The sequence below is a fragment of the Nymphalis io genome, chromosome 11, assembly GCF_905147045.1.
Source record: "Nymphalis io chromosome 11, ilAglIoxx1.1, whole genome shotgun sequence".
Lineage (NCBI taxonomy): Eukaryota > Metazoa > Arthropoda > Insecta > Lepidoptera > Nymphalidae > Nymphalis > Nymphalis io.
In genome coordinates, this window is record NC_065898.1 from 2816643 (window position 1) to 2841916 (window position 25274).

General features: G+C 31.4%; 1 protein-coding gene across 2 annotated transcripts in view; it reads left to right on the forward strand.

The window, feature by feature from the left end:
- Nucleotides 1-25039, forward strand: part of LOC126771694 (uncharacterized) — a 207146-nt gene extending 182107 nt beyond the window's left edge. The window contains exons 1-3 of one of the 2 annotated variants that reach the window (XM_050491718.1): nucleotides 18875-18927; nucleotides 22940-23153; nucleotides 24281-25039. In XM_050491718.1, the coding sequence (XP_050347675.1) occupies nucleotides 18925-18927; nucleotides 22940-23153; nucleotides 24281-24507 (444 nt within the window). In that variant the 5' untranslated portion in view covers nucleotides 18875-18924 and the 3' untranslated portion in view covers nucleotides 24508-25039. Of the gene's footprint in view, nucleotides 1-18874; nucleotides 18928-22939; nucleotides 23154-24280 lie in introns of those variants that run through there. The other variant, XM_050491719.1, reaches the window with a different exon arrangement.
- The last annotated feature ends 235 nt before the right edge of the window (nucleotides 25040-25274 follow it).

Sequence of the window (25274 nt, forward strand, 5' to 3'; positions counted from 1 at the left end):
ACTTTAACCATAATGAAAATACTATATTAATTTTAAATTTAGTAAAATTTTTGTAAATAACTTTTCGATATTACTTTATTTTTATTAATTTTATACGCTGGCAATACAACGAATACTGGTCGAACAAAGAGACATTGATGGTCTTATTTATTATCTATTATAAACGTCATTTATCGTGTTATTAGTTAAACAATGTTGTGTCTTCTTCTTTCAAATGTCAAGTCAATAATGAGAGAAAGAGAGAAATCAGTATTTAACTAAACAACCGCTAAGCAACGTTTATAAGTAAGACTTATTCTTATTAAAATTACATTAATAAGAAAGAACATGAAAGTTTGATGACTTCTCAAAACTGAATCTTCTAGTATTGGAATTATAAAAGTACTTAAGAATAACACGTTACGGCTCTATCTATTAATTTTGCTTAGGCGATGATTATTGAAACAATGTTGTGTATTCTTCTTTCGAATGTCAAATCAATGGTTTCAGAAAGAGAGGTTCAGTGTTTAATTTAACATCCGCTAAATAGCATGTAATTAGTAAGGCCGTTTCGTATGTCACTATATATCGTACGCTATTCTGTAACTCGTAACTCAACGCAGAAAAGGGTCGTGTAATTTCAGAAAGTGATATGCGACATTGGCCATAATAATTAAGACAAATTTAAGAATGCACGCATCAAAATAGTATATCACCATAAGTCGGTTGTCAACATTTCACGGGTGAGTGATGAAGTGAGTTCTTACAGAATTGCACTACTGATGCGTGTATTCTTTAAATGTTTGACGGGCCGGTTGGCGTGGTTATGGGTTCGATTCCAACACAGGACAGACATTTGTGTGCATGAACATTTCTGTTTGTCCCGAGTCTGGGTGTAATTATATATATAAGTTTGTATTTACAAAAGAAAAGTAGTATGTGTAGTATATCAGTTGTCTGGTTTCCGTAGTACAAGCTCTGTTTACTTTGGGATCAGATGGCCGTGTGTGAATAATTTCCCAGGATATTATTATTATTATATTAAAATTATCATAGTCAATGTCGCAAATCTCATTCCGACATTTCACGATAGCATTCTACGATGATTTAGTTCTTACAGAATAGTTCTAAAGTTGTCATTATTAATACGAACATTGAGTTTTCCTACATGGGTGTTATAATTTAATAATAAACCCTTTAGATGGTGCTACATAATATACAAGCGTCATTTTTATGTACTTAAATTGACCATAGCCTATTCGAATGGCAAGAAGAGTCGAGATAAACAAACCTTTGACGTACATAATCTACGGGATTTGCTCTGCCATATTGTGCACTACAAACAGTTCTTGATCAATCTGTTATTTTCAAAACGACACTGTTCCACTTAATTCCGAGTTCTAATTCTAAATTTCCGATGACAATTTCGCCGACATTCATAAATAACGCAATTTTTCACGAATCAATATTGTATACCATAGACAATTAAAGATCTCGACCAATGGTGTAACGTTAATTCAAGGTCTAAATTGTTTATTTGCGTTTAATTCTTCCATTGGAATATACTATGTAAATTATTATTGTGATTATGGTTTTTGTAAATATGGTACGAATGTAATGTGTCTGATTTTTAAATAATAATTTGGTGCCATACTGACAAGTACAAATAATTATTTCCCTTATCCTTTGTTACTAATATTGTTTTTTTTTATATTTAAGTTTTTTTTTTTCTGTAATCTCGGTCAGCCTGTATGGCTTTCTTTGTAATATTTGTTTTGAATAAACGCAACGAACATAAGGTTGAGTTTTATTTTCTATAATTTATTTCATTATTGTAGGTCACGTAATTGTCCCACTGCTAGAAAAAGGTTTTACATCCTCTATAAGAGGGGGGGAGTATGTGACAGAATTTCAAGGAAGAGATGTATTAATAATTTTAAAAACTAAATCTATATTAAAAGCTGTATTTACTTTAAAAGAAAGAGTTAAACTGCTCCTATAAAGTTATTGCATTGTATTGTAGTGATTTGATTAAACAAATAAACATTTGTTAACATAATTCCTAAATAGATTTCACCATAATTGTTTGTTGTGACAAGTTCAACGCAATTATAATGATAGCAAAGAAATGTTTTATATAAGCCTACCTGTACCTACAATGAAAAATACGACAATTTTGCAGTTTAGGCGCGGGATCAAAGGCTTAACGTAATTATTCCCATCGAATGTAAGCACTGTAAACTTTAAACTCGAGGATATCAAATATTGTGAATATATTGTAACGATAATAATAACGAAAACCCTGTTTTTTAAGTATTATTGTTTTAATAGTACCAAAGTTTCAGCACTTAACGATATTCATAGACAATAATTCGCTTACTCTACTACGTTATACAAAAATGAACAAAACGTGAGATCATTTTTCATCAAATTCAACAAAAATAATCGATGTATATAATACATGTATGAAAAAACAATGTCAACGTTGATTAGAAAATAATAATTGAACATTAACATTACCGCGACCGTAACCCACAATCGTGCCAACCAGCATACATTACAGATAATCGCAGTCATTATATTAAAACGTAGACAATAGTCAGTAATAAACAAAGCCTCGCAGAAAGCGAGCTCTCACCGCAAATCGTTATCTACCGCTCCGGTATCGGTCTCGGCCCGCCGCGAACCGACGACCCGTGGCAATACGATATTGCGTGTGGTACAAGTTACTCAACAACAAATAGGTACTTATTTAAATTAATATTCCTTTAAATAAGTCTCCAAAAAATAAAATTTAAAGTCGCTTTTGAAAATAGCAGAAAAAAATAAAATTAACTCGTTTTGTTTTTTTAATGATTTGGTTTGATATGATTTCCTTTTTCTTCAAGCGCTTCTTCACTCCCTTAGGTTAACCGATGGCGTTTTAATATAACCTATATTTTATAAATAAAATTAATCATGTAGTAGCCTTATTATATATATATATATATATATATATATATAGATATATATATATATATATATATATATATAAAAACAAATACTAAACATAAGACAGAAAAAATTATTGTTAAGGTGACAAGGCGTTTAATATAACCTATATTTTATAAATAAAATTAATCATGTAGTAGCCTTATTATATACATATATACATATATATATATATATATATATATATATATATATATATATATATATATATATATATATATAAAAACAAATACTAAAAATAAGACAGAAAAAATTATTGTTAAGGTGACAAGGCGTTTTCTAGCGTTTAGTTCATAACACAGCGCGACTTATTATTTTGTCATGCCTTCGAAGTGCAAACGAAAGTGTTACGTAAAATCCGTAAAAAGTGGCTTATCTCCCCGTCTTAACTCCGTTCTTAATCGACCGTGAAACCGAACTTCCTGTGTTGTCGGAAATTATAAGATATCTTTCTTGGAATAACAATTGTAGAATAATTCCTAAAATTTATTCTATTTTCTTCTTATTCAAAAAATATTTTTATTAACAAAATATGTATCCAAGCTAATTTATTATATAAATTACATTTGTAGAATTTGAACAAAAAAACGGAATGTTGTTTGATTATATAGAACTCGATTCCGCCAGATTTTTTTAAATGAATTTAAAAAAATAGTATTGACAGTACACCACAAGGCCACGCGTGAGTAAATATAAACCTTACTCACACGTAGAAACGCGGGATATCTCTTCTACTTCTACCCCTTTTTTAACGCTGGAAAAAAGCGTTCCCCCCACGGGAACAATGGGGGGGGTATGTGGGGCTCGCCGGTGTCCAAGGCGCCGAGTGAACCCCGAACATCAGAATACCCAATACAAAACCAGCGGTACCCTTTCCGTCTTAACGAGGAGCGCCACTGGATCGCTTTCGCATGCTACCGTGACAAATTCTACCTCTACCCCTGCCATAATTAATACGCATAGGTACCTATAATGAATTTATAGATGAACAAGACTAGAGACATATAGTAAAAAACACGCGTACAGTTATGTTAATTATTACTAATATTTTCTCCTACTAACTATTGTCCTTCACCGTCGAGATGAATTAAGTACAAATTAATGTATTAAACATAAGTAAACCTAGTGATACTTGCCCAGGTTTGAAAGCTTAATTCGGTTAAGATTCACATGTTTTAGCCACATGGCCAACTTAGCTCTCGATGTTATTAATCTTGCATATGATAAGCAATTTGTAAGATTTTTATTAAAAGTTAATGGTGTAATTGAATGTTAAGTCAACAGAAACTTATTAAAAACATTACGTAAGATAAATTAAAAATTCTTTACGCATCTGTTTTCTATTACTGGTAATAACTAATTTTAAGCATATTATAATAATTATATACAGCCACGATAACAAATGGATTTCATAATATTACAATGAAACTAAAAATCTCGAACAAACAAACATAAACTTTGCTGAAAACACTTTCCGTTCACTAAGCAAGCACTTTCCATTCCACAGTAAACACGCAAAATTAAGATGTATCTTAAAACCAGCCAAGTTTGAGTGGAATTTTATCGTAGATTTTACTTCAACGCCATAGAAGTAGCACGAGATCTCGCAAGATGAGATGCTCGTCTGGGTAGGTACCACCCCATCATCAGATATTCTACCGCAAAACAGCAGTACTTTACAGTATTGTTGCGTTCCGGTTTGAAGGGTGAGTGAGCCAGTGTAATTACAGACACAAGGGACATAAAATCTTAGTTCCCTAGGTTGGTGGCGCATTGGCGATGTAAGCGATGTTTAACATTTCTTTCAATGCCAATGTCTATGGGCAGTGGTGACCGCTTATCATCAGGCGGTCCATTTGCTCGTCCGCCTATCTATTCTATATGAAAAAAATGATTACAGAAACCTTGTAATCAGTCTTGGGAGTCCTTATGTAGAATATTTTACTTCAAATAAATATTTCGGACGCTGGCGCTGACGGTGTAATCGAAAGTTCGGTTTAGCTATTTTTTATATTTTTATCTTTTATTAAATCCTTCGTGATAATTCACATAAGTATATATAAATATAAATAACAATATAAGTTTAATAATAAAATGAATTTTTATAAGTTAGCATAAAATATATTTTGCCGCCCAATGCTCGACTTAGCGGGGCGCTGGAAACTTCGTCCCCCTTAATGAATGACCCGTGTGGGTCGGAGAACACATATGTACGTATGTTATCCGTAACAAATAAGTTTTTTCAAAACCGCTCCAAAAAAATTATTAAAGTAGAAGAAAAATAAACAAAAAGTAGGAACTTTATAATTAAGCAATAATGTTATAATTTAAATAAATGTGAAGTTCAAATAAACCGTTTCAACAGAATGAAACGACTAACGCTGTTATTCTGTAACCGCCAAGAAATTTCGAATTCAATAAAATATTTTACAGGTATAATTTTTTGTGCAACACTTACGTTGCCATTTTTTTACCCAAACTCCTTAAATATGCCTAATGACCGCCATACACGCTAGGGTCTCATGACTGTCACCTATAATCTTTTTTTGCGTTGTGCACATCACTTATTACAAAAGTAAATATTTTTACTCTTCACAAGGCATCATTTTAAAACTAATGATAATTGTTTCAACGAATTATGACAAAAAAAATAATAAGGTTTCCTTTAATGTATTTAATATAAAACCTGATCGAACTTAATACAAACATATTACATATTTGTATTATAAGTTCATAAGCTTTCAATAAATTTTAAGTATAAGTTGTCCGCACACTATGCCCGATTAATGATCCTGGCAAAAAAAAACATAAATATTTCTCTTTAGTGAGGTCGCCTGGAAGAGATCACTGTAGGTGATAAGCAAGCCTTTGCATACTAAATGTTATTATATGTTTGTAAATTGTATGCAATAAAGAATTAATAAATAAATAAAACCTTCACAAGTGACTAAATCACAGTACTATAATCAGACTTATGCCTGGTACTACATCAGACTTTCACAAATCTACCAGTTACACGCCTTGTTATAAACATAAATAGGTATAGTTAAAATTACGAAAGCTAATATCCACAACAAACAGCTGCCATTCACAAGAATCTGGGATTTATGTTAAATCAGAAATTAGTTTTAGCCCGCAGCTTCTTCCGTATCAGGGGGTGGCAGGTGTTTGGAATAAAACAGTGTCCTAAGGAAGAATCATTGGGGTTCAAGCTTGCCTTACCAATTTTTATCAAAATCGATTAAGTTGTTTAGCCTAGTTTAATATAAAAGATAGATTATGTAATAAAGAGAACATCTATAAAATAGAAAACCGTAATATTAATGTTACTAGCTGACCCGTGCCTACTTCGTTGGGCGGTAAACATTTTTGCTTGTGATCGATTGGCCGAACATTATTTAAATTGTCTCACGTATTTGATATTTTAAATTAGCTCTTAAACTATGCAACCAAAAAACTGTAAATAACGAATTTTTATATAAATAAAATTTCCTTGGTACTAAAGCAATTTATTTCTAAATAAATTGACGTGTTGTATATTGAAAACACTCTAATAGAAATAACACTCAATAGATTACAACATGGTGGCTTTTCCATACCTATGTCGTATTATCTCTTTAACCATTGGTCCAAAATATATGAAATAAAAGGGAAAAATCTTTTGTTTTAAACACTTAAAGCGATAAGTTTACTTATTTTGATAAGAATTCATAATTATTGATAATATGACCAATAAACATGACCTAACGATTTAAATATAAAACTTAGACATATGCTGTCGCTGACTTTATTGTAGGCATTATCAAGTTCTACAACTTTTCTCTAGAACTCAATCATATATCTCTCATCGTTAAGGCAGCGTTCGTAAGAAACGTTTTCGTTCGACCGTTTTTTCTCCGACTAACTTTGCAAATCCCAGTAACACGAAAAAGTCTTTTCATTTTCGGGTTAATATATAGCCTATGACAGTCACAAATGATATGGCTTTCTATTGGTAAACGAATTTTCAAAATCGGTTAAATAGTTCCAGAAATTAACCCTACAACCTCACAAACTTTACCTCTTTGTAATATTAGTATAGATTAATTAATTAATTATATCTTTTTTTTCACGTAGTGGAAACCTTCAAAAGGTACCCGGCTCCTTTTTTATGTGGGATTCTTACCTACTAAAACCATTGCGATGGCCGTCCTCTGCATGGATCGGGGAGGCTGGGGAATCGTGTTGATATAACGCATCCGCTCATGGCTCGGCAGAGCTCTCCTCAGAGGGAGATGGAAATCTCGCCCCCCCACACTCTTCGCTAGTGCGCAAGGCCATCCCGTCTGCCGTCCTGCTCAGGGCCGCCTAATATAGGACACGCATCCACGACCCCAGGGTTACGCCCTATCTTTTAAGCTTCGGGCGTCGGGGCTGTGATTAATTATATCTAAATTATTGCGACCTAATAAACTTAATTTTATTTATAAAAGACATTCCTTTTAATTCATGTCAGTTTTAATTGTGCCACATAGTTATGATTACTTCCTATTAGACAGATAAACCTCAAAAGTTAATTTGTGACAAATTTATTATTAAAACAATATATTTAAGTTATTGCTTATTACGAATTACGATAATTAAACTACTCAATAAAATGTACAAGATAACATGGACAGCGAATTGATATATTTTATAAAGAGAGTCGATGGGGCATACAGACTATAAATTTATTTATACTTTCCGTTCAACAGAATAAAGACAAAATAAATGTAGAAACATAGAAAGTAAATAAATTATTAATTATTATAATTTGCTTAAATGAAAATTACTTAAAATTTTAAAAAGCACTTCGGTTGTCATACAACGTGACATTTCAATAAAATAATATGTAAATGATATATAAATGTTAATTATTTGCTACTATCCATAAATATATAGATTATTTTTGTCGATATTAATTGTCATCATAAAGTTTATTTACATCTCGTTGACTTTAGGTATGTACAGTGACATTCTCTCGTTGAGCACAAGTCTCATTAAGGCAAGCCCCGAGAGACTCGCCACACGTCATTTACACAGTTAACTAGGTGTTCTGCGCGACTCCACGCGCATCAATTTCTTCCCTGTAAACCTGTTTTAAATCAAAGTCTAATTTCATTACGATTGGTTTAGTATTTTAGTCGTGATCAGGCAACAACAGACAGAAAGAGTTATATTCGCATTTTCAAAATAAGTGTCTAATTTAATATACTGTCACTAATCTATATAAAATAAAAAAACTTATGTATATATCATAAATAATAGCCTTTTAGGAAAAATAAAAAATCTAGCCCATGCTCACTAGCCCCGATCACATGCAACACGTGGACGTATAAAGAATTTTAATTTAATATTACGCAATGACGGGACAATTATTGCATAGGCTTACCTATTAGGACAGTAATAGCGAGTTCAACTAGTGCATGCACAGAAAACGAAAATGTGAAAGTTATTTCGTCTGCATGTTACGTACGTCTATGACCAAAATGTCCCATGTTTTTTGACTTGTACATTTACTATTTTAAATTGAAACAGCTGATAGATAAGTCACATATAAGCGCATAAAAGAGAAAGTATATAAATATGTATATAATATGAACGAGTAGGTAAGTGATTCTTAATAAGTAACACTTACTCGTAAGTTCAAAGTTCTGCAAAGACCATTTGGAGAATTTGTAGAGATCTAACTGAATAAATAACAAAATGTAGTAATAGCATGATAGGTATTTAATGGATTCTCACTAATAAGTAAAGTTAAAGTTCACTGGTGGTAGGGCTTTGTGCAAGCTCGTCTGGGTAGGTACCACCCACTCATCAGATATTCTACCGCAAAACAGCAATACTTGATATTGTTGTGTTCCGGTTTGAAGGGTGAGTGAGCCAGTGTAATTACAGGCACAAGGGACATAAAATCTTAGTTCCCAAGGTTGGTGGCGCATTGGCTATAAGCGATGGTTGACATTTCTTACAATGCCAATGTTTAAGGGCGTTTGGTGACCACTTACCATCAGGTGGCCCATATGCTCGTCCACCTTCCTATTCTATAAAAAAAAAAGAAAAGTGTAATACTTTCTTAAGATCTATCTATTATCCAATTTTTTCATATACGCTTCCTCCTCACATAAACGGGGGGTTTGTGGAACTCATCAATACTGAGTGCGCCGGAATACCTACTAAGAAATAAAGATACATAAATCAAAACTGTTTGTTGTACATTATATATAGCATTTTAGACGAATATGTAAATATAAAGTTTGTTTATCTTTACCAAGTACTTCTTCGATTATGAATGATAGTATGAATCTTAAATTCGTATCAAAAATACAAGTTAAGATAGATTTAGATAACACTTAAATATTAATATTATATTTAGAAAGTGACAATAATCATATTAAAATTAATCATGATTTCTTCTTTTATTTGATACGTATCATATGTAAAATACCAAAAATAGCCGTTATTATAGTATGTGGTTTGACTTTGAAATTCAAGTATTATATAATGTTTAAAAAAAAAACAACTTCAAATAAAAACTTTCTCAGTTAGAACGATAATTTCGCCGTTTATCTGTTAAGTGCTAAAGCTATATAATAGCTATATAATACCGTGAAAGATGTTATGAAGATTCGACTGACGGATCGTGGCTGTTACGACGTACTCTCACCGTGTCCGACGACAATACATAATCAAAATAATAGTTTATGTCAATAAATATTATAATTTAAAATAAAACGTCTTACCTTTGTATTATCACTGTAATTAATTAATAAATCCTCTTTGTAAGAAACAGTTGAATCTTAATTGAAATTTTATATAAAAATGATGTACCAATTTTACAAAAGAATTGTAAAATTGTAACAACACATTCGTTCATTCACAGTCTTGTTTAAAGCAAATACGACCTCATCCGGATCGATCGCTTTTGTTTATAAAGATTGATAGTGTAATTAATTAGTACTTGACGAATAGTCTAGATTTTTTTTTTTTTTTAAGTTTTGGTACGTCGTGTAACAAATGGTCAATGTTTTTACAGTGCCAATGTTTATAAGCGGTAGTGGTTATTTAGCTTCAGATAAAAGTTATTTCCATCTGTCTTTATGTGAGATTCGTACGCAGTCTGACCTTTTGGATAGTCGTTTTAAACACGGATCGTAGTGGCCATAAGCATCTCATATATGGTCTCATCCACTGCTGCCCCATGCCTTGGCTTAGAGGAGCTCTTTTAAGGGCGGCGAAAGTGATCTCGATCTCCAGCTCTCTTTGCTGGCATGACAGCGCAAGCCCATCCCAGCTACCGTTTTCTTTAGAATGAAAGATTCTTAAACCGAGCACGAAAGTCTCCCAAAAATATCTTAAAGCTTTTAATTACGTTATAAAATCTAGTTGTACACTGTGAAATTAACGTTTTTCCTTGACGAATTCTAATTCAAGATTCGTTTCTCAGATATATTGGTCAATAGTATTACAAAAATTCATTGTTTTGATTCAACTACGCAGTATTCTTAACAATTGTGTAAAAGCCGTTACTCCACAACGAAACAACAACGAATTTTATGATAAGATTTAACTCGCAAAATGAATGAGATGTGATCTTTCGTGTATGTAAGGTCATACACGTTGTAACATAATTTTCAATAAAGGTTTTTGCAGAGTATGGGACATTTTTAGTAGTATAAAAATTGTATATTATTTTACTTAAAAATAGTTTTTTTGTGCCTTTATAATTCAACTGAATATTTTAGATTTTTTACTTTAATTTTAAATGATAAACAATAATAATATATTTGGTCAAGATGTTGCCTTCAATCTCTTTCAAGTACATATTCTCTGCTCAGCACACGTCAGCACAGAAGTGAAACGTCAGAAACGTGTCACTTTGAAACGTTACATTAAAGTCAATCGTAACGTCGCTCGTAACATCTAGAAATGTTTGTGTCCAAAAGAACCTGATATGTTTTACTTAAACAAAATAGTAGTTAATATTCAAGTTAAAATGTTATACCATAGTGCGAAGTCACGTTTTTTTTTGTATCAAACTCAAATTACTAATAGTAATAGTACACATCAGGAAAATGCTGTGTAATAAGAAACTAAATAAGTAATAATAAGTCTATGTTTCATTTCCAAAATATTCATTTACGTTTTAGGTGTAATTTCTTGTAATAGATGTACCTACCCAAACTTAAGAGGCTCACTGGAAGCTCTCGAAGAATATCTACTATCTACTGCCTGGCTCCGTCATCAGAATACCTAACGATTGTAGGACCTAATCTCTGTTATAATGTACGAAAGTATAAATATTTATCAATTATAAATACCTACTAAAATCACTACATTAATTTGTAAATTATATCTTTCATTCGCTTAATAATAATAATATCCTGGGACATTTTTCACACACGGCCATCTAACCCCAAATTAATCTTGTACAAAGCTTGTGTTATGACAACCAGACAACTGATATACTACATATACTACTTTTCTTTTGTAAATACATACTTATATAGATAATTACACCCAGACTCAGGACAAACAGACATGTTCATGCACACAAATGTCTGTCCTGGGTGGGAATCGAACCCACAACCTTCGGCGTGAAAAGGCAAGTATCTACCAACCACGCCAAACCGCTCGTCAGATTCGTCGGCTTCTGTATAGTTGAACGTACAAATGGAAACAAAATTGTAAAAATTACGTTTTAAGAAATGGTTGCAAGAACGCTAGCAGAAATTCCACGTCATATTACATTTTTTCTCAAAGATTCCTAGCGTAATATTTCACAATAATTTTTATTAGCAAAAGCAGTGCAGCCTCAATTCTTCCGTAAGAAGTTTATACACTCTTTGACCTCAAGTCTTTATATAGTGATAGTTTCTTTGACATAATATATTTCGCCATAGTATGTGATCAAATAATGGAATATGACTTTGTTTTGAAAGATATTGCTATTTCGATCTCAAGTGTGGGGTAAAAAGGGATAGAAAGGATATTATTTTTAAATCCAGTCAAATTATTTAAAAAAATGTTAATTTCGAATTAGCGTATATAGCTACTTAAACATAGAAATACTGTTACATCCATAATGATATAAAATCGTACGCTAAAAATATATTAAATAAAACTTCATTGCCTCTTTAATCAAGTTACTTTTCTTTGAAAAAAAAAGTGGCAGTTTGTAAGACCAATAAAGAAGTCTTGTATTATTGTGGTATATATGGGTTTTAATATCAAATCTTAGCAATTTGCAGGTTGGCAATGCTACTCTTCCATATACGTAAAGATGTTGATCCTACGCTTCAACTCTCTCTGGTCGTGAGGATTGCCGTCCCAATGGATTATTAGTGTGTGGAAATAGAGAGTGCATCCGTGTTTGCGAATACACGTGCGCGAGCACTATAATATGTCTTGCGCCATTAGATGAACAGGACCAGAATCGTTTAGATTATTATAAGTTTTTAACGATTTATTACATATTTTTATACGTTACCTAAAGATATCATATCAGTAATTTTAAATAAGTTTTAAAATATTTTTTTTGTAGCTGAAATGGCCCATTTGTTAGGTTAGGTGAGCTTAACCAAAGATTGCCTACTCTAAATCACTTCATTTATGTTTGTTATTCATGTTGTTCTTGTCGGTAAAGGATCGTAAGGAAATCTGCATGTGTCGGATCTATTCACCAACCCACATTTTAGCAGCGTGGTGGATTTGGAGCTAAAGCTTCTTAAAAGGAGAGGAGGTCTTAGCCCAGCAGTGGGACATTTACAGGTTATTACTTTTATAGTATTTTAGCTATTTGAATTGATTATACTTACTTCACGTCAAACAGGTTGCGCATAGTTAACTATTGGTGCTTATCGCGATTGCCATAACAAATTGTATAATATTGGGTATTGGAAAAGCTATGGCGGCCTCAGTGATTGTATAAGACTTAAATATTCTTGAACATCATTCATTTTATGTACACTTTGATGAATCATTATTCCTAAAATGACGTCATATTTTTTTTTATATTTAACTTTTCAAAAATCATATAATTTAAAAAAAAACAATAACGAATTAGGTATATACTACTACGTACATATAAGATTATATAGATGATAAAAAATGTGAAGTCAATACTCGTTCATTGTTATTTCCTTATCAATTATTTCGAACACACTATACACTTTTGTAAAAAATACCAATATATAATATGGATATTCTATTTGAACAGCATTCTTATTTATGTCTGCATAAAATAAGTTTTTATTTAAGCAAGATACATTTTAAGCATCGAGGTATACTAATTTTATTCTATATAAATCGAAACTTACATTTTACAAAAAAAAGTTTTAATTTACCTATATAAATAATAACAATACATGATCAGCTTCGTGCTATCTATCCTAGAAGGGTAGTGGACGGTAGCAGACTTGGGAGACATTAAAATTCATGTGCAATATGAATTATTCAGTTTCCATGAAATATTATTCAATCTTTTATGGGTGTGCACCCATACCACATAAATAACGAGTAGTGCATTTATAATGGCTATTACATACACATATTAATGGCTTTGTCCTTTCCACAGTACTTATGTGTAATATAATATGAATAATAAGACGTCGGATCAAGCGCCAGCTGTCGCTCCGCTGACCACCTGCCCCCAGCTTTATTGACAGACAAATGACGGCGACAGCTGTTCGATTGAAAGTTCTTTTAAAGAGAGGATTATTCTAGAAGAAATTTAAATAATAATGACGTCGTATCTTGTCGTTCAAAGAGCAGATAGACATATTTAACTCTTAAGATTTTCATTATAAGTACTTTGTTATAAATTTCAATAAAATATAATAAGTTATATTACAATTTCCAATTTGAATGCTACTCGACATTAAATGTACCTAAGTACTAAAACTTAAAAAAAAAAAATTACTGAGTATTATTCGTATAACCCCTTATTATATAAACTTGTCTCTTACAGTACAGTAACTGCCTGTTAATGTCCCACTGCTGGGCTTAGGCCTCCTCTCCCTTTTGAGGAGAAGGTTTGGAGCGTATTCCACCACGCTGCTCCAATGCGGGTTGGTAGAATACACATGTGGCATAATTTCAATGAAATTAGACACATGCAGATTTCCTCACGATGTTTTCCTTCACCGTCAAGCACAAGATCAATTATAATTACAAATTAAGCACATGAAAATTTAGTGGTGCTTGCCCGGGTTTGAACCCATGATCGTCGGTTAAGATTCACGCGTTCTAACCACTAGGCCATCTCCGCTTTTATTTTATCTTCATCTTTTCTCTTATATTCTACTAACTATTTGCCCTGGCTTCGCACAGTTTGAATGAGGGGTTACATTGAAAGAAAAATTTACAAAGAAAAATTCTTGTTTTTTTGTAGGTCAGGGTGTTTGCTGTCTTACGCAGAATACCACACAAAAGTTTCATCACAATGGGATGAATAGTTCAGGAACGCATAGAGGACAGACATACAAAGTCATTTTTATTCATAAGTTATATATTTTTAGTCATAGTCAACGTTTTTTTTATTTACAGAAATGTGGTATTTCCGAAAGGATTTATCATTTAGAATCACAAAACTAAAAAGCTATTTTACATCGTAAAAAAGTCTCCACAGATTAAATGTCAAATATAATGACCATAACAAATCCGTATATAAATGGTTCAATACGGGTTTATTTTATCTACACGAGGAAGTAAATACATATTGCAACATTTTTCACTGAGTCAAGGTTGAGTTAATCTCTATAATATTAAGGACAGCTAAGGTCAAATGACACTCTTTGCCTTCTTAAACCGCTACGAGCGGTATATCCTGTTATTTATTGAAAAACGTACATTACCAAATAAGATAAAAATCATTACCTTTATAAAAAGGTATGAATTAAATCAATGAACACGCTCTAGTGTTTAATTTTATTGATTAATTTTTTATTGCATATTGATCGCAACAATAATCTTTAAATAATATACTAAACAATAATAAAGAATGACATTTGTTCTCTTAAACGATTTTTTTATCTGTTTCTCTACAAATAGATGTTAATTTATTAGAGTTTCAAATTTGTGTAAAAAATACAACTTAATAAAAGTAATTTTGTAGAAAAAAACATTTATCATGTTATATATATAAAAAGTTCACTGTAATATAATGTATTAAAGTAAAATAGATGCAGTGATATCTACACGACACGATAGAACTTGTTTTCTCTGGTAATAAGATTAACAACTTCACTTATGCAAGAAATTCTGTACTCGTATAACCAGCTTGGCGAAATAAGCTTAAGCTTGTAACAAACTTTAAGACTATCAACAAAATTGGTAGCTGTAAATATTCGTATAATAGTCCTTTTGAAAAGAATTAGAACTAAGAATAAAATATTTTTTAATTACTTAATTTAGTAACAAATGATCGTCTGTTTCGGAGAAAGGTAGAGCAAAGAAACCTGCAGTTTTACATATTACGTGTTCATACAAGTAAACACAATGTTCTAAATTGCAAATGGTGGATTTAACTCGATTTGTTTCTTATCTACATCTTAATAAGTCAAGGTTTTGTTATTTTCTTTACTTAACACACACAAACGTCGAGTCCATATGTGTATTAAAAAATTGAGCGTTATGTCAATTTGAATAGTATGTAATATATTATAAAAATGACTGTACATAGCCTAAAAATACATGTTAAATAAAATATGAATGCATTCATTGCAACCTTTTTTTTTGAATAGTTACGTTACTAAAACAGTACGAAAATGAGAAAATAAAATCATTTACTTTTTAAATATATTAAAAGATAAAAAATCTCAAAATTTTATTACTAAAATAACATAAAATTCAGAGAATAAATTGTTTAAAATTCGAATTATACGGTTTTGCTTAACATCAATATGTGTGGTAAGTTTCTAAAAAAAATCATCCACCCCCACTTGAAAAAATATCTGTACTTTTGTAATAATAGTGCATTTGATATAAAATTTAGTGTTTGCTTTATAACAGTTTGGTTAGCTAACCTTAGACAATAAGTAATTATTTAATGTATTAATAAATAATAATTGTAATTTCTCTTTGTTAGCACATCATTTTTATTAACATTACAGTATGCCCGTGTGATATTAATTGTGACAGTTTCATAATTTGGATGAATGTCAATCACTTGGTGACAGCTGAATAAATTTAAATAAAATTTCAAGTTTCTATTCTATATTAAATGTGTGTAGGTTACAGCTTATGACACTTTTATCTTTTAAACGTGTACCTATTGAATTTATAGTGTAATATTTCTGTCATTGAATAATTGACTACATATTTCGTTAATATATCTTCAAGTGACTGCCTCCTTGGTCCAGTGGCTAGCTTTCTGAGGTCCTGAGTTCAAACCCCAGAACTAACCAGTAAAAAAAAAATATTTGAATTTTCTTGTCAAGAAATTCACAGAAGCAACTCGAAGTTGAGAAGAATTAATGCTTACTCTACCGTGCTTCGAAAAGCACGTAAAACTGTTGGCTATTTTTATTGGTTTGAAAAAACAATTAATTTTCAATACAACACAATGCAATTTACTACTCTTTTAATAATTCTGCTTTAAATATTTATATTAGATTTTTTATATAATTTGAATATTCCTATAACAACGATTGATGCTAGTGCTAGTAATATTTATTAGTGGCATTTCAAATCTTTTCAAGTTTTACTTATTTCTCGTAGCGTAAGTACGCTAAACACAAATAAAACGATATAATTAAACATAGATGAAAAATCTTAGTAAGCAGTTAAAATTAAATTTATAAAAGTTAATAAAATAGGTATTTTATTAGATAAAAATTTATCATCAAACGATTTCCTTATCAAATAGTTGTAACCAAATAATAAATAAAATATAAATTTGAGTTATCTAAAATAATAAATTACAAATAGTAACACTTGGATAATTTTCAAGCTTTAAGCGATTTGTTCTACATCGTACGAGACATTAGGATAATATTTCACCTGGCAACATTGATACAATCAAAGTTCACCGTCCGTACTGAACTAGGACACTATATTGTAAGACAAATAGAGATAACTAACAATGTAAGACATTTGCCATTATTTAGCATTTACATAAATTTACTACAGACGCAAAATCAAACAATTAAAATTTTATTACACTACCAATTTCCTCGCTGGAAAAACGCATTTACACGTTTCCGCTACATGAAGTGGGTGGGGGGGGGGGGGTGTTATTTGGGACTCACCGGCGCTGAAAGTACCGAAATAACCAACGGTATCCTCTCCGTATGCTCGGGGTCGCCACGGGATCGCTTGGGCATGCTACCGTGAGGCCCCGACGGTCGGCACGCATATGCCCCCTACTAGAGGGGTTCCCGAATACAGAGAACCCACCAAGCCCCGGCGGCCATTACGGCGATGGGAGAAGGTGCGCATAGCGCCTTCTAATAGGTAAACCTTGGAAAAGGGCATGATTTGTAATTAGTATTTAAAATAAGTCGTTGAGAAAATTACCAGTAAGAACGTACAAATAAAAATTAAAAATAGCTACTGCACAATTGACCGCGTAGAATGGTGGCAAGAACATTGACATTGACAGCATTGCAATTCCGCATCTCTGGGCGAAAAATGACCAAGTCCCCTTGTCACCAGTGAAGGCAATCAGACGGGATGTTATATCTGTACGTCATTAGTAATGTTTTACCAATAATTGTTAGCGGCTGCATACGGCAGAAAGATATAACTCACTGGTACGTCTTACTGGAGGCTTTGTGCCAGCTCGTCTCGGTAGGTACCACCCACTCATCAGATATTCTACCGCAAAACAGCAGTACTTGGTATTGTTGTGTTCTGGTTTGAAGGGTGAGTGAGCCAGTGTAATTACAGGCACAAAGGACATAACATCTTCGTTTCCAAGGTTGGTGGCGCATTGGCGATGTAAGCTATGGTTAACATTTCTTACAATACCAATGTCTACCGTCGTTGGTTACCACTTACCATCACGTGGCCTATATGGTCGTCCGCCTACCTATATTATAAAAAAAAATACTATTATATATGTATACATTAAAAGGTTTTACTTCAATACAATATAATTACAAAAACGAGAACAACTTTGTGTAATTAATTCTTGTGGGGGCGTATCGACAGGACAATATTAATTTATTAAACGAAATATCTAAAGATTATTTTCATACAATATTTATATTTATTTATAACTTCAACTTACTGTATAATACGATTGTGTCATTTTAATTTTATTGGTTTTATTATTACTTATTTTTATTTTTAACTTTGTAATTGTAAAAGGTGGTGAATTTTAGGTTCATAGTACTTGAAAGAGAAAGGGGTCGTACTAAAGCTGCTGTTCCTTACGACTACGGACATAAAGCGTTTAGTATCATTTTATTATTAATTTTAAATTAAATTCTATTAGTATAAAATATTACACAAATAATTAAATCGTATCAAATCGAGGCAGTATATTAGAATTACAATTATTTGAATAAAAAACAGATGTGTTTTTATTGTTCTTCGATAAAAATACATATTTATTCAAAATATATTTTCAATACAATATTTTAATAAGCTTAATAGTATGAAAAGTATCATTGGTAACATTTACAGTTTCATTTGAAAAATACTAAGATTCGTAATAACATCTCCATGGCCAAAAAATCGTTGGAAATCATCTCGGCAACAGCTCCTGTAATAGTAATTTTGCTGAAATTCCCTTTGACCCCCGTGTAGCCCCTTATATTTGTCGGGGGGTTGTCTTTGTGCCTCTAAAGGCATAAAAAAGTGGATCACGTTTGACTGGGCCGAGTAGAAAGTGAAACTTTGAAAGGTTGGTATAAAAATTGTTGCAGCGGCAACGTCGAGTTCAGTTGTGGCGAGCGCGCCCTGCGGTAGTGAAGTGGTACACCGGAGAGCATGGTCAGTTTTATTTGTGTTACATTTTTAATACGGATCATAATTTATTTGTTGTAATTAAATTGTGCAAGTGTATTGCACTTTGTTAACAATACGTTTTTAATTCGATTTTTAAAAGTCAGTTTTTTTTTACATATTTATATATATTTATTTTCGATGATTCGATTTTTAATTAATCAAAACAGTTTTCACAGACTAACCTGTGCTATTTCCTAAGCATTGAAAAATAATAAATCATATTAAAAAAAAGTAATTGTTATTTATATTTTTACATAAGTATGTAAAATAAAGTCGGATTTAATCTTTATCAATGCTTAGGAAATGCTTCTTTTTTAATGACATAAATTGCAAAGTGGTGAATAATTTCACGGCCTACAAGCAATTGTCTAATAATTGTTTTTATTTCTTAATTTATCCAATCAACGCGGAATCAGAGCGTTAACATATTAAGTTAACAAGGCCAGTACTACCAATCTTTCATAATTTAATTTTACAATGCATTTTTTACTTCATGTATTAACATCCTTTCCTCTAAATATTTGCATCTACTGAAATACCCATTATTTGTGTTTTTATTTAACTCGAATTTTGTTTATATTGTTTACAATATGTTTTATCATATACGATATTTATATACGCACTCAACGAAATTGATAAAAGTTTAATTAATATAATTAAAAAAAATACAATGTGTTAGAAGTTCTGATAAGATTGAATAATAATCGGTCGGGTGGTACGGGCGGTCGGGCGGTCTGACAAAGAGAACATTTGATTCTAGAGTAGTTGTTTTATGTATCACGTTTTTTTAAACATTAGAGCAAACGTTCAAATTCACCTGCCGGTAAATGATCACCTTAAGGAAATTAAGATTTAAAAAAATATATCCATATACCACTAACACGCTACCAACCAAGGAAACAAGATGTTGTGTCTTTTGTTTCTGTAATTATACTAGCTCACAAATTCTTTTAACAGGACACGAAAAATACAATTAGGCGGTAGAATAAAGCAATTGATAAAACGAGTTCGCACTAAGACCTACCAACAAGTAAAGTTACCACAATTTGTTAGAAAATGAAAATAAATCAGTCTCTTGTAAAACATTAGTTTGATCCTTCTATAAAATTGTTTAAAAATTTAATAGCAATATATTTTTTACCATTTATGAAATAATTAGTTTGGCTAAACCTTTTGTTCGCTATAGCTTAATATATTTAAAATTTCCTTAACTTCATATTAAATATTAGGTGTTTTATTTATTACGTTAGACAAAGTAACTTATTTTTGTAGACAAATTTCCAATCAAGTCTAATCAAAATCAAGAAAAAAATCTATACGTCTTTATGTAAAAGGTTGATTAATAAAAACTAAAAAATATATTTTTTGCTTTGTGCTACAAACAAGTAGATATTTAACTCTCACGTTTAAAAACTAATTTCTCAAAAGAGTATTGAATCTCGCATAATTTCTAAGACAATTGGAGAAGATTAAGGTTACCTATTATATCGTTATTTATAAATCGAGTTATTAATACCAAATCACGGCCTATTTGATGTGAATTTGATCTATTTAAATTATATATTTTTTTCATAACATGGAAATTATGAATTGCAATATAATTTACATTTTTTATTTATATAAACTGTAAAAATGAATTCATTCAATGTTGATCACCTTGGTCCGGTTAATGGCAACCCTGGAAACGTGAAATTCGGTAATTCAAAATGAATTACTGCTATTTACTGTATTTACGGTAATCACGTTAAACCATATTTTGTCGATTCAGGTCAAACTACTGACTGAAAGCATAAATTTATTTGAGATATAATGATGTTTTGAATGCGGTTTGACTGTAGCAATTTGAAAATAAAAGAATATTAAGATCTGCAAGATCTTCGTTTTAATTGTATTAAAGAAACTAGTCACTTTAAATATAGACAATGTCAAATTCTAACAAATTTCACAGGACATGCTATCTTTTTTAACCCCACACGGAAGAAAGAGATAGCGAATGCGAGTGATACAGAAACTCAGCAATGTGTTATATTTTATACTGTACATATATAAAGGTTTAACGATCATGTACATACCAACAATTTCATTACCTCATTATCCACGTGGTCACTTTCCGTGCCCCATTAAACCAGAAAAGTAAAAGTGTTTTAGCAACTAGACCTTGATTTTGTTACTTACAGATATTACTCTTTGTAGTTCGCCCACAATGGTCACCGCGACTGGCATTGAAGCCTTTCACCGATACGGAACCTATTGAAGGTTGACAGGAGTGGGCGACCGAGTCTTAAATTATAAATGTCACTAATTATTATCTCTTTGATAAATATTACAAAGATTGAATAATTTAATATTAGATTATACGTCCATAAGTAGTTATTTTATATTTGCATTTGATATTATAAATTAACTTTTTTAATTTTATGAGCAAAACCAATCAAGTACCAACACAATTATAAAATATCGATTTCATCGTTTCAAATTCGATATTTAAATTCCGTTTGAACTGTATCAAGTTGCCAGTATTAGCGGTACTTTTTACTTTCTAAAATAATGAGTGCATGTATCGCAATCTCCGATTTTCTGAACTGCGCTGTCGACGCCGAACATTCGTGGGACAAATGTTACGTAAAAAACAATTTCGCTTTTCGATATTACTCGGTAATTCGGAAGTTTATAGTGTTATATACTTTCTGCTGTGGTCGTCTAATATTTATTTAATGTATCGACCGCACACCGTATCGCGTTATAATCACATTAAGCTTATGCGACACTTACGTTTACATGATGTATTCATAATGTTATGTGTAACATATTTAGCGTTATTTGTTATTTTTTGAAGATTTGTTTGTAATAGTCGTAGATTATGTAATAGAATTAATTCGATATTAGAAGGGCCGTGTGGGATGGGGACCTATACAAAACCTACTCGTTTATAAGTGTGTGGGAAACGCTGCCCACGTTAAATAAAAAACCGTTATATTTAACAAAGTAAATACTTTTAACGATGACACACTATTTTAATAATATTGTCTTTAGTCTAATAAATTAAAAAAAGTTGTATGTTATTCAAAATGGCAGTATCTAATGATGGTATCGTAGCTACGTTTTTCGAGTAATTAAAATGTCTATTATGTATACTTTTAACGTAACCGGAAAGTGAAAACACCTACGCACGTCCGTGAGCGATAATACTTGTACTAATTGCATCGCTTGCGAATTTTTTTTATCAAACTTTCAAATCATGAACTCTTGTTATATTGAATACCTTGAAATTCAAATTATCTTACATCTAATAGAAACATACCTGAAGAACAATAAACAACAATAGTGTCTGGTAGTAACCGTGCGAGCGTAAGCTCCAATTACGTAGGTTGCGCAAGCGCATCGGTCCGTGACCAGCCTTACCACATCTCGTTATTACTCTGACATACTTCAATTACTCTCCGTGCTTTCTGTATGCGTAACACACCATAGCTTAACGGTTGATAAGGTATATATTTTATAAATAAATTAATAGAGTACATTAAAATATATTTTAAAACTATAATATTTATGTCATAATTCATTATCACCTGAGGACAACTTTGATCCCCTTTTGTTTGTGTCGGCACTTTCTTATGACAATGTCAGAAAAAGTATTAGATAAACTTTTAAGACTGGGTTAAAAAAATAATTGTGGATGGTTAGTTTATGCCACATAGAAATTTTCCAGAAATTTAGGACTATAAGTGTCATGAAACGACACTGCACCAAGATTTAATATATAAATATAGAATTCCATTAATTATTGCAATAATAATTAATATTAAGAAACGTAACGTAATCTTTTTTTTTGTAATAATGTTGCATATGAACTTCGCTTTTAAATTTCTAAGTGTTTAAAACGTTACTTAAAAATCTGAAAACATAATCTAAACGGCTCTTATTTCTTTTATCATAGACTTAGATCTTTATACACAGCATAAATTACTATTCTAACTTTAATGCAATTTTTTTACAGCTTTCTCTCATTTTCGCGGCTTGCATAGCCGTGGCAATCGCCCGGCCCTCATACATAGCGGTGCCCGCTGACCAGATAGCCTTCTTGGATCTAACAGCGTTGAGAGCTCGACGAGTTCCGAGGCAAACCCTGGCTCCGCCACCACCGCAATTGCCAGAAGCTTTGTACGAGGATAACTATCAACCAATACCTTTACAGAACTACCAGCAAGGAAGTGAGTGAAAAAATTATCTATCTTATAAATTTAACAATAGGTTTAAATATGAACCATATTTATTTCACTTATTTAATTCTACGGCTTTATCGATAAGTCTTATTAATAACAACTCTAAAAATAATAAATCATTTTATTATTAGTATTCTTTATTCAAATGCAGTCTCGGAATTATCTTCATACAAAATCTCTAAAATAGTATAATGTGACGACGAGATAAAATTTACATTTCAATAATTCTATTAACGGAATAAGAGCGGATATATTTCTATATGAATAAGCTTGTTTCACAGCATGACTGAATGACAATACATAAATGGAAAGGTTAAAGGTGTGAGCCGTGACTTCCTAAGTACCAAGTTTGGTTTAGTAAATGTCAAAGAAAGCGTAATAAACAAGTCATACGGTTATCAATCATCGTCACTTTCACCGTCACAAAGGATTACAGACTTTCTAGTACACGGAACAAGTTTCACAATTGATACACTATTTGTAAAAAATAAATGTACATTAGAAACTTTTTACAATTATTTTATAATTTTTGTCTGTAAATGTTATCGTCTGTGCTTTTAAATGGTAATTGTTTATTTAAAAAATATATTATTTGGCCTCTGCAAAAATGAATTTAAAAGATCAACTTTAATAAAAAAAATGTTATTATTATCGGAACAAAATATACGTAAAAATGCCTTTTGTATCCGATTTTATTTACTTAGCTTCAATTTAATAAGTAACACATTATACAACTTGGAAGCGTTAAGAGTTCCTCCCTAGAATTTTAAGTGGGGTTATGCTAATCGAGTCTCGTTGCAATGTGACCACGATAGCAAGCCACTTTCGATTCATAGTCGTCGTAATTATATTTGCCAAATTGCCTTCCGTTAGTAAATTAACGACTGAATTAAATTACACGTTTCAACAGATAATAATCTGAATTATTAGACGGACTTGTTTATGATAAATGGTGTTCGTACAACGAAGTATATTTATTTTTGTTATTATCTAAAATTAAAATGATTTACTGATTCAACTTTAAAAAAATATGTTTTTCACATTATTTCATTTAAAAAAAAAAGTATAAGGATACTATATACTACTGGTAAGTATATATGTGTGATTATTTCCAGCTGTAGCGCTCGCCCCTCCTCCTGCGCCAGAAGCCCCTGCAAGAGTACAGGCGCAAGATGGGGCTTCTAGTGAAACCAATATAGGCGCAGTCTCCCAATACGCCGAAAGACCACCAGACTTCGGGGAGTATGTTGACTTCGGTGCTCACACCGGGGACAACGGTGCTTTCGGCTGGTATGCCGATTATCCCGTTAATAACAAAGATACCTCGGGATATAGGAAATAGGGTATAAAATAATAGTAAATTGAATGTACTCATCGCAATATCTGTTGAGCGAATTGGGTACAAAACTTCAATATTTTATAGTTTAATATCTTTTTGAAAACAATTAAGACTAGTAGGATAATTGTTGTAGAAGAAAAAATAATTCTTGCCAATAATTTTGGATATGGCATCGAAATTCGAATTACCAAAGACAGTATTTTCAAGTGATATAATTATTTTAATTGTAAGCCGAATTACCGCACATTTGTTTCAAACGGTGAATTCCGCTATGCACTTTTCCAATAATGTTCCTCTACATTAGATTTAGGTTGACAAAGTACACTGTGATATACCACCAGGGTAGTTCAAAATATAAAACCTTTTTTTTTCTCTAAATCTTACTGCTTTTTCCTTTGCATATTCACTGCTTATTTCACTCTATTTATATAAATCTTTGTATCTATATCTTCTTATAAATATCTATCTATACCTTTTCTTCTATCCTTTTTCCGCTACTACACGCTTTATACTATGCTCTTGCTTTTATATTCTCTTCACTCTTTTCCATTCTTTATACAAATTTCTGCTAATAAATATATTTTTTATCTTATATAATTAAGTAAGAACAACAACGTTCAACGTTGATACTATAAGATATAATTATAAAAGTACGCTACACGTGATTTATTACAATGGTCTTAAATTATTAACTATCTTAAACGCTAACAATTTTTTTAGTTACTTTTAATATCTTTTGTTCTTCTAAAGCTTTCTTCCTTCTTTTTTTG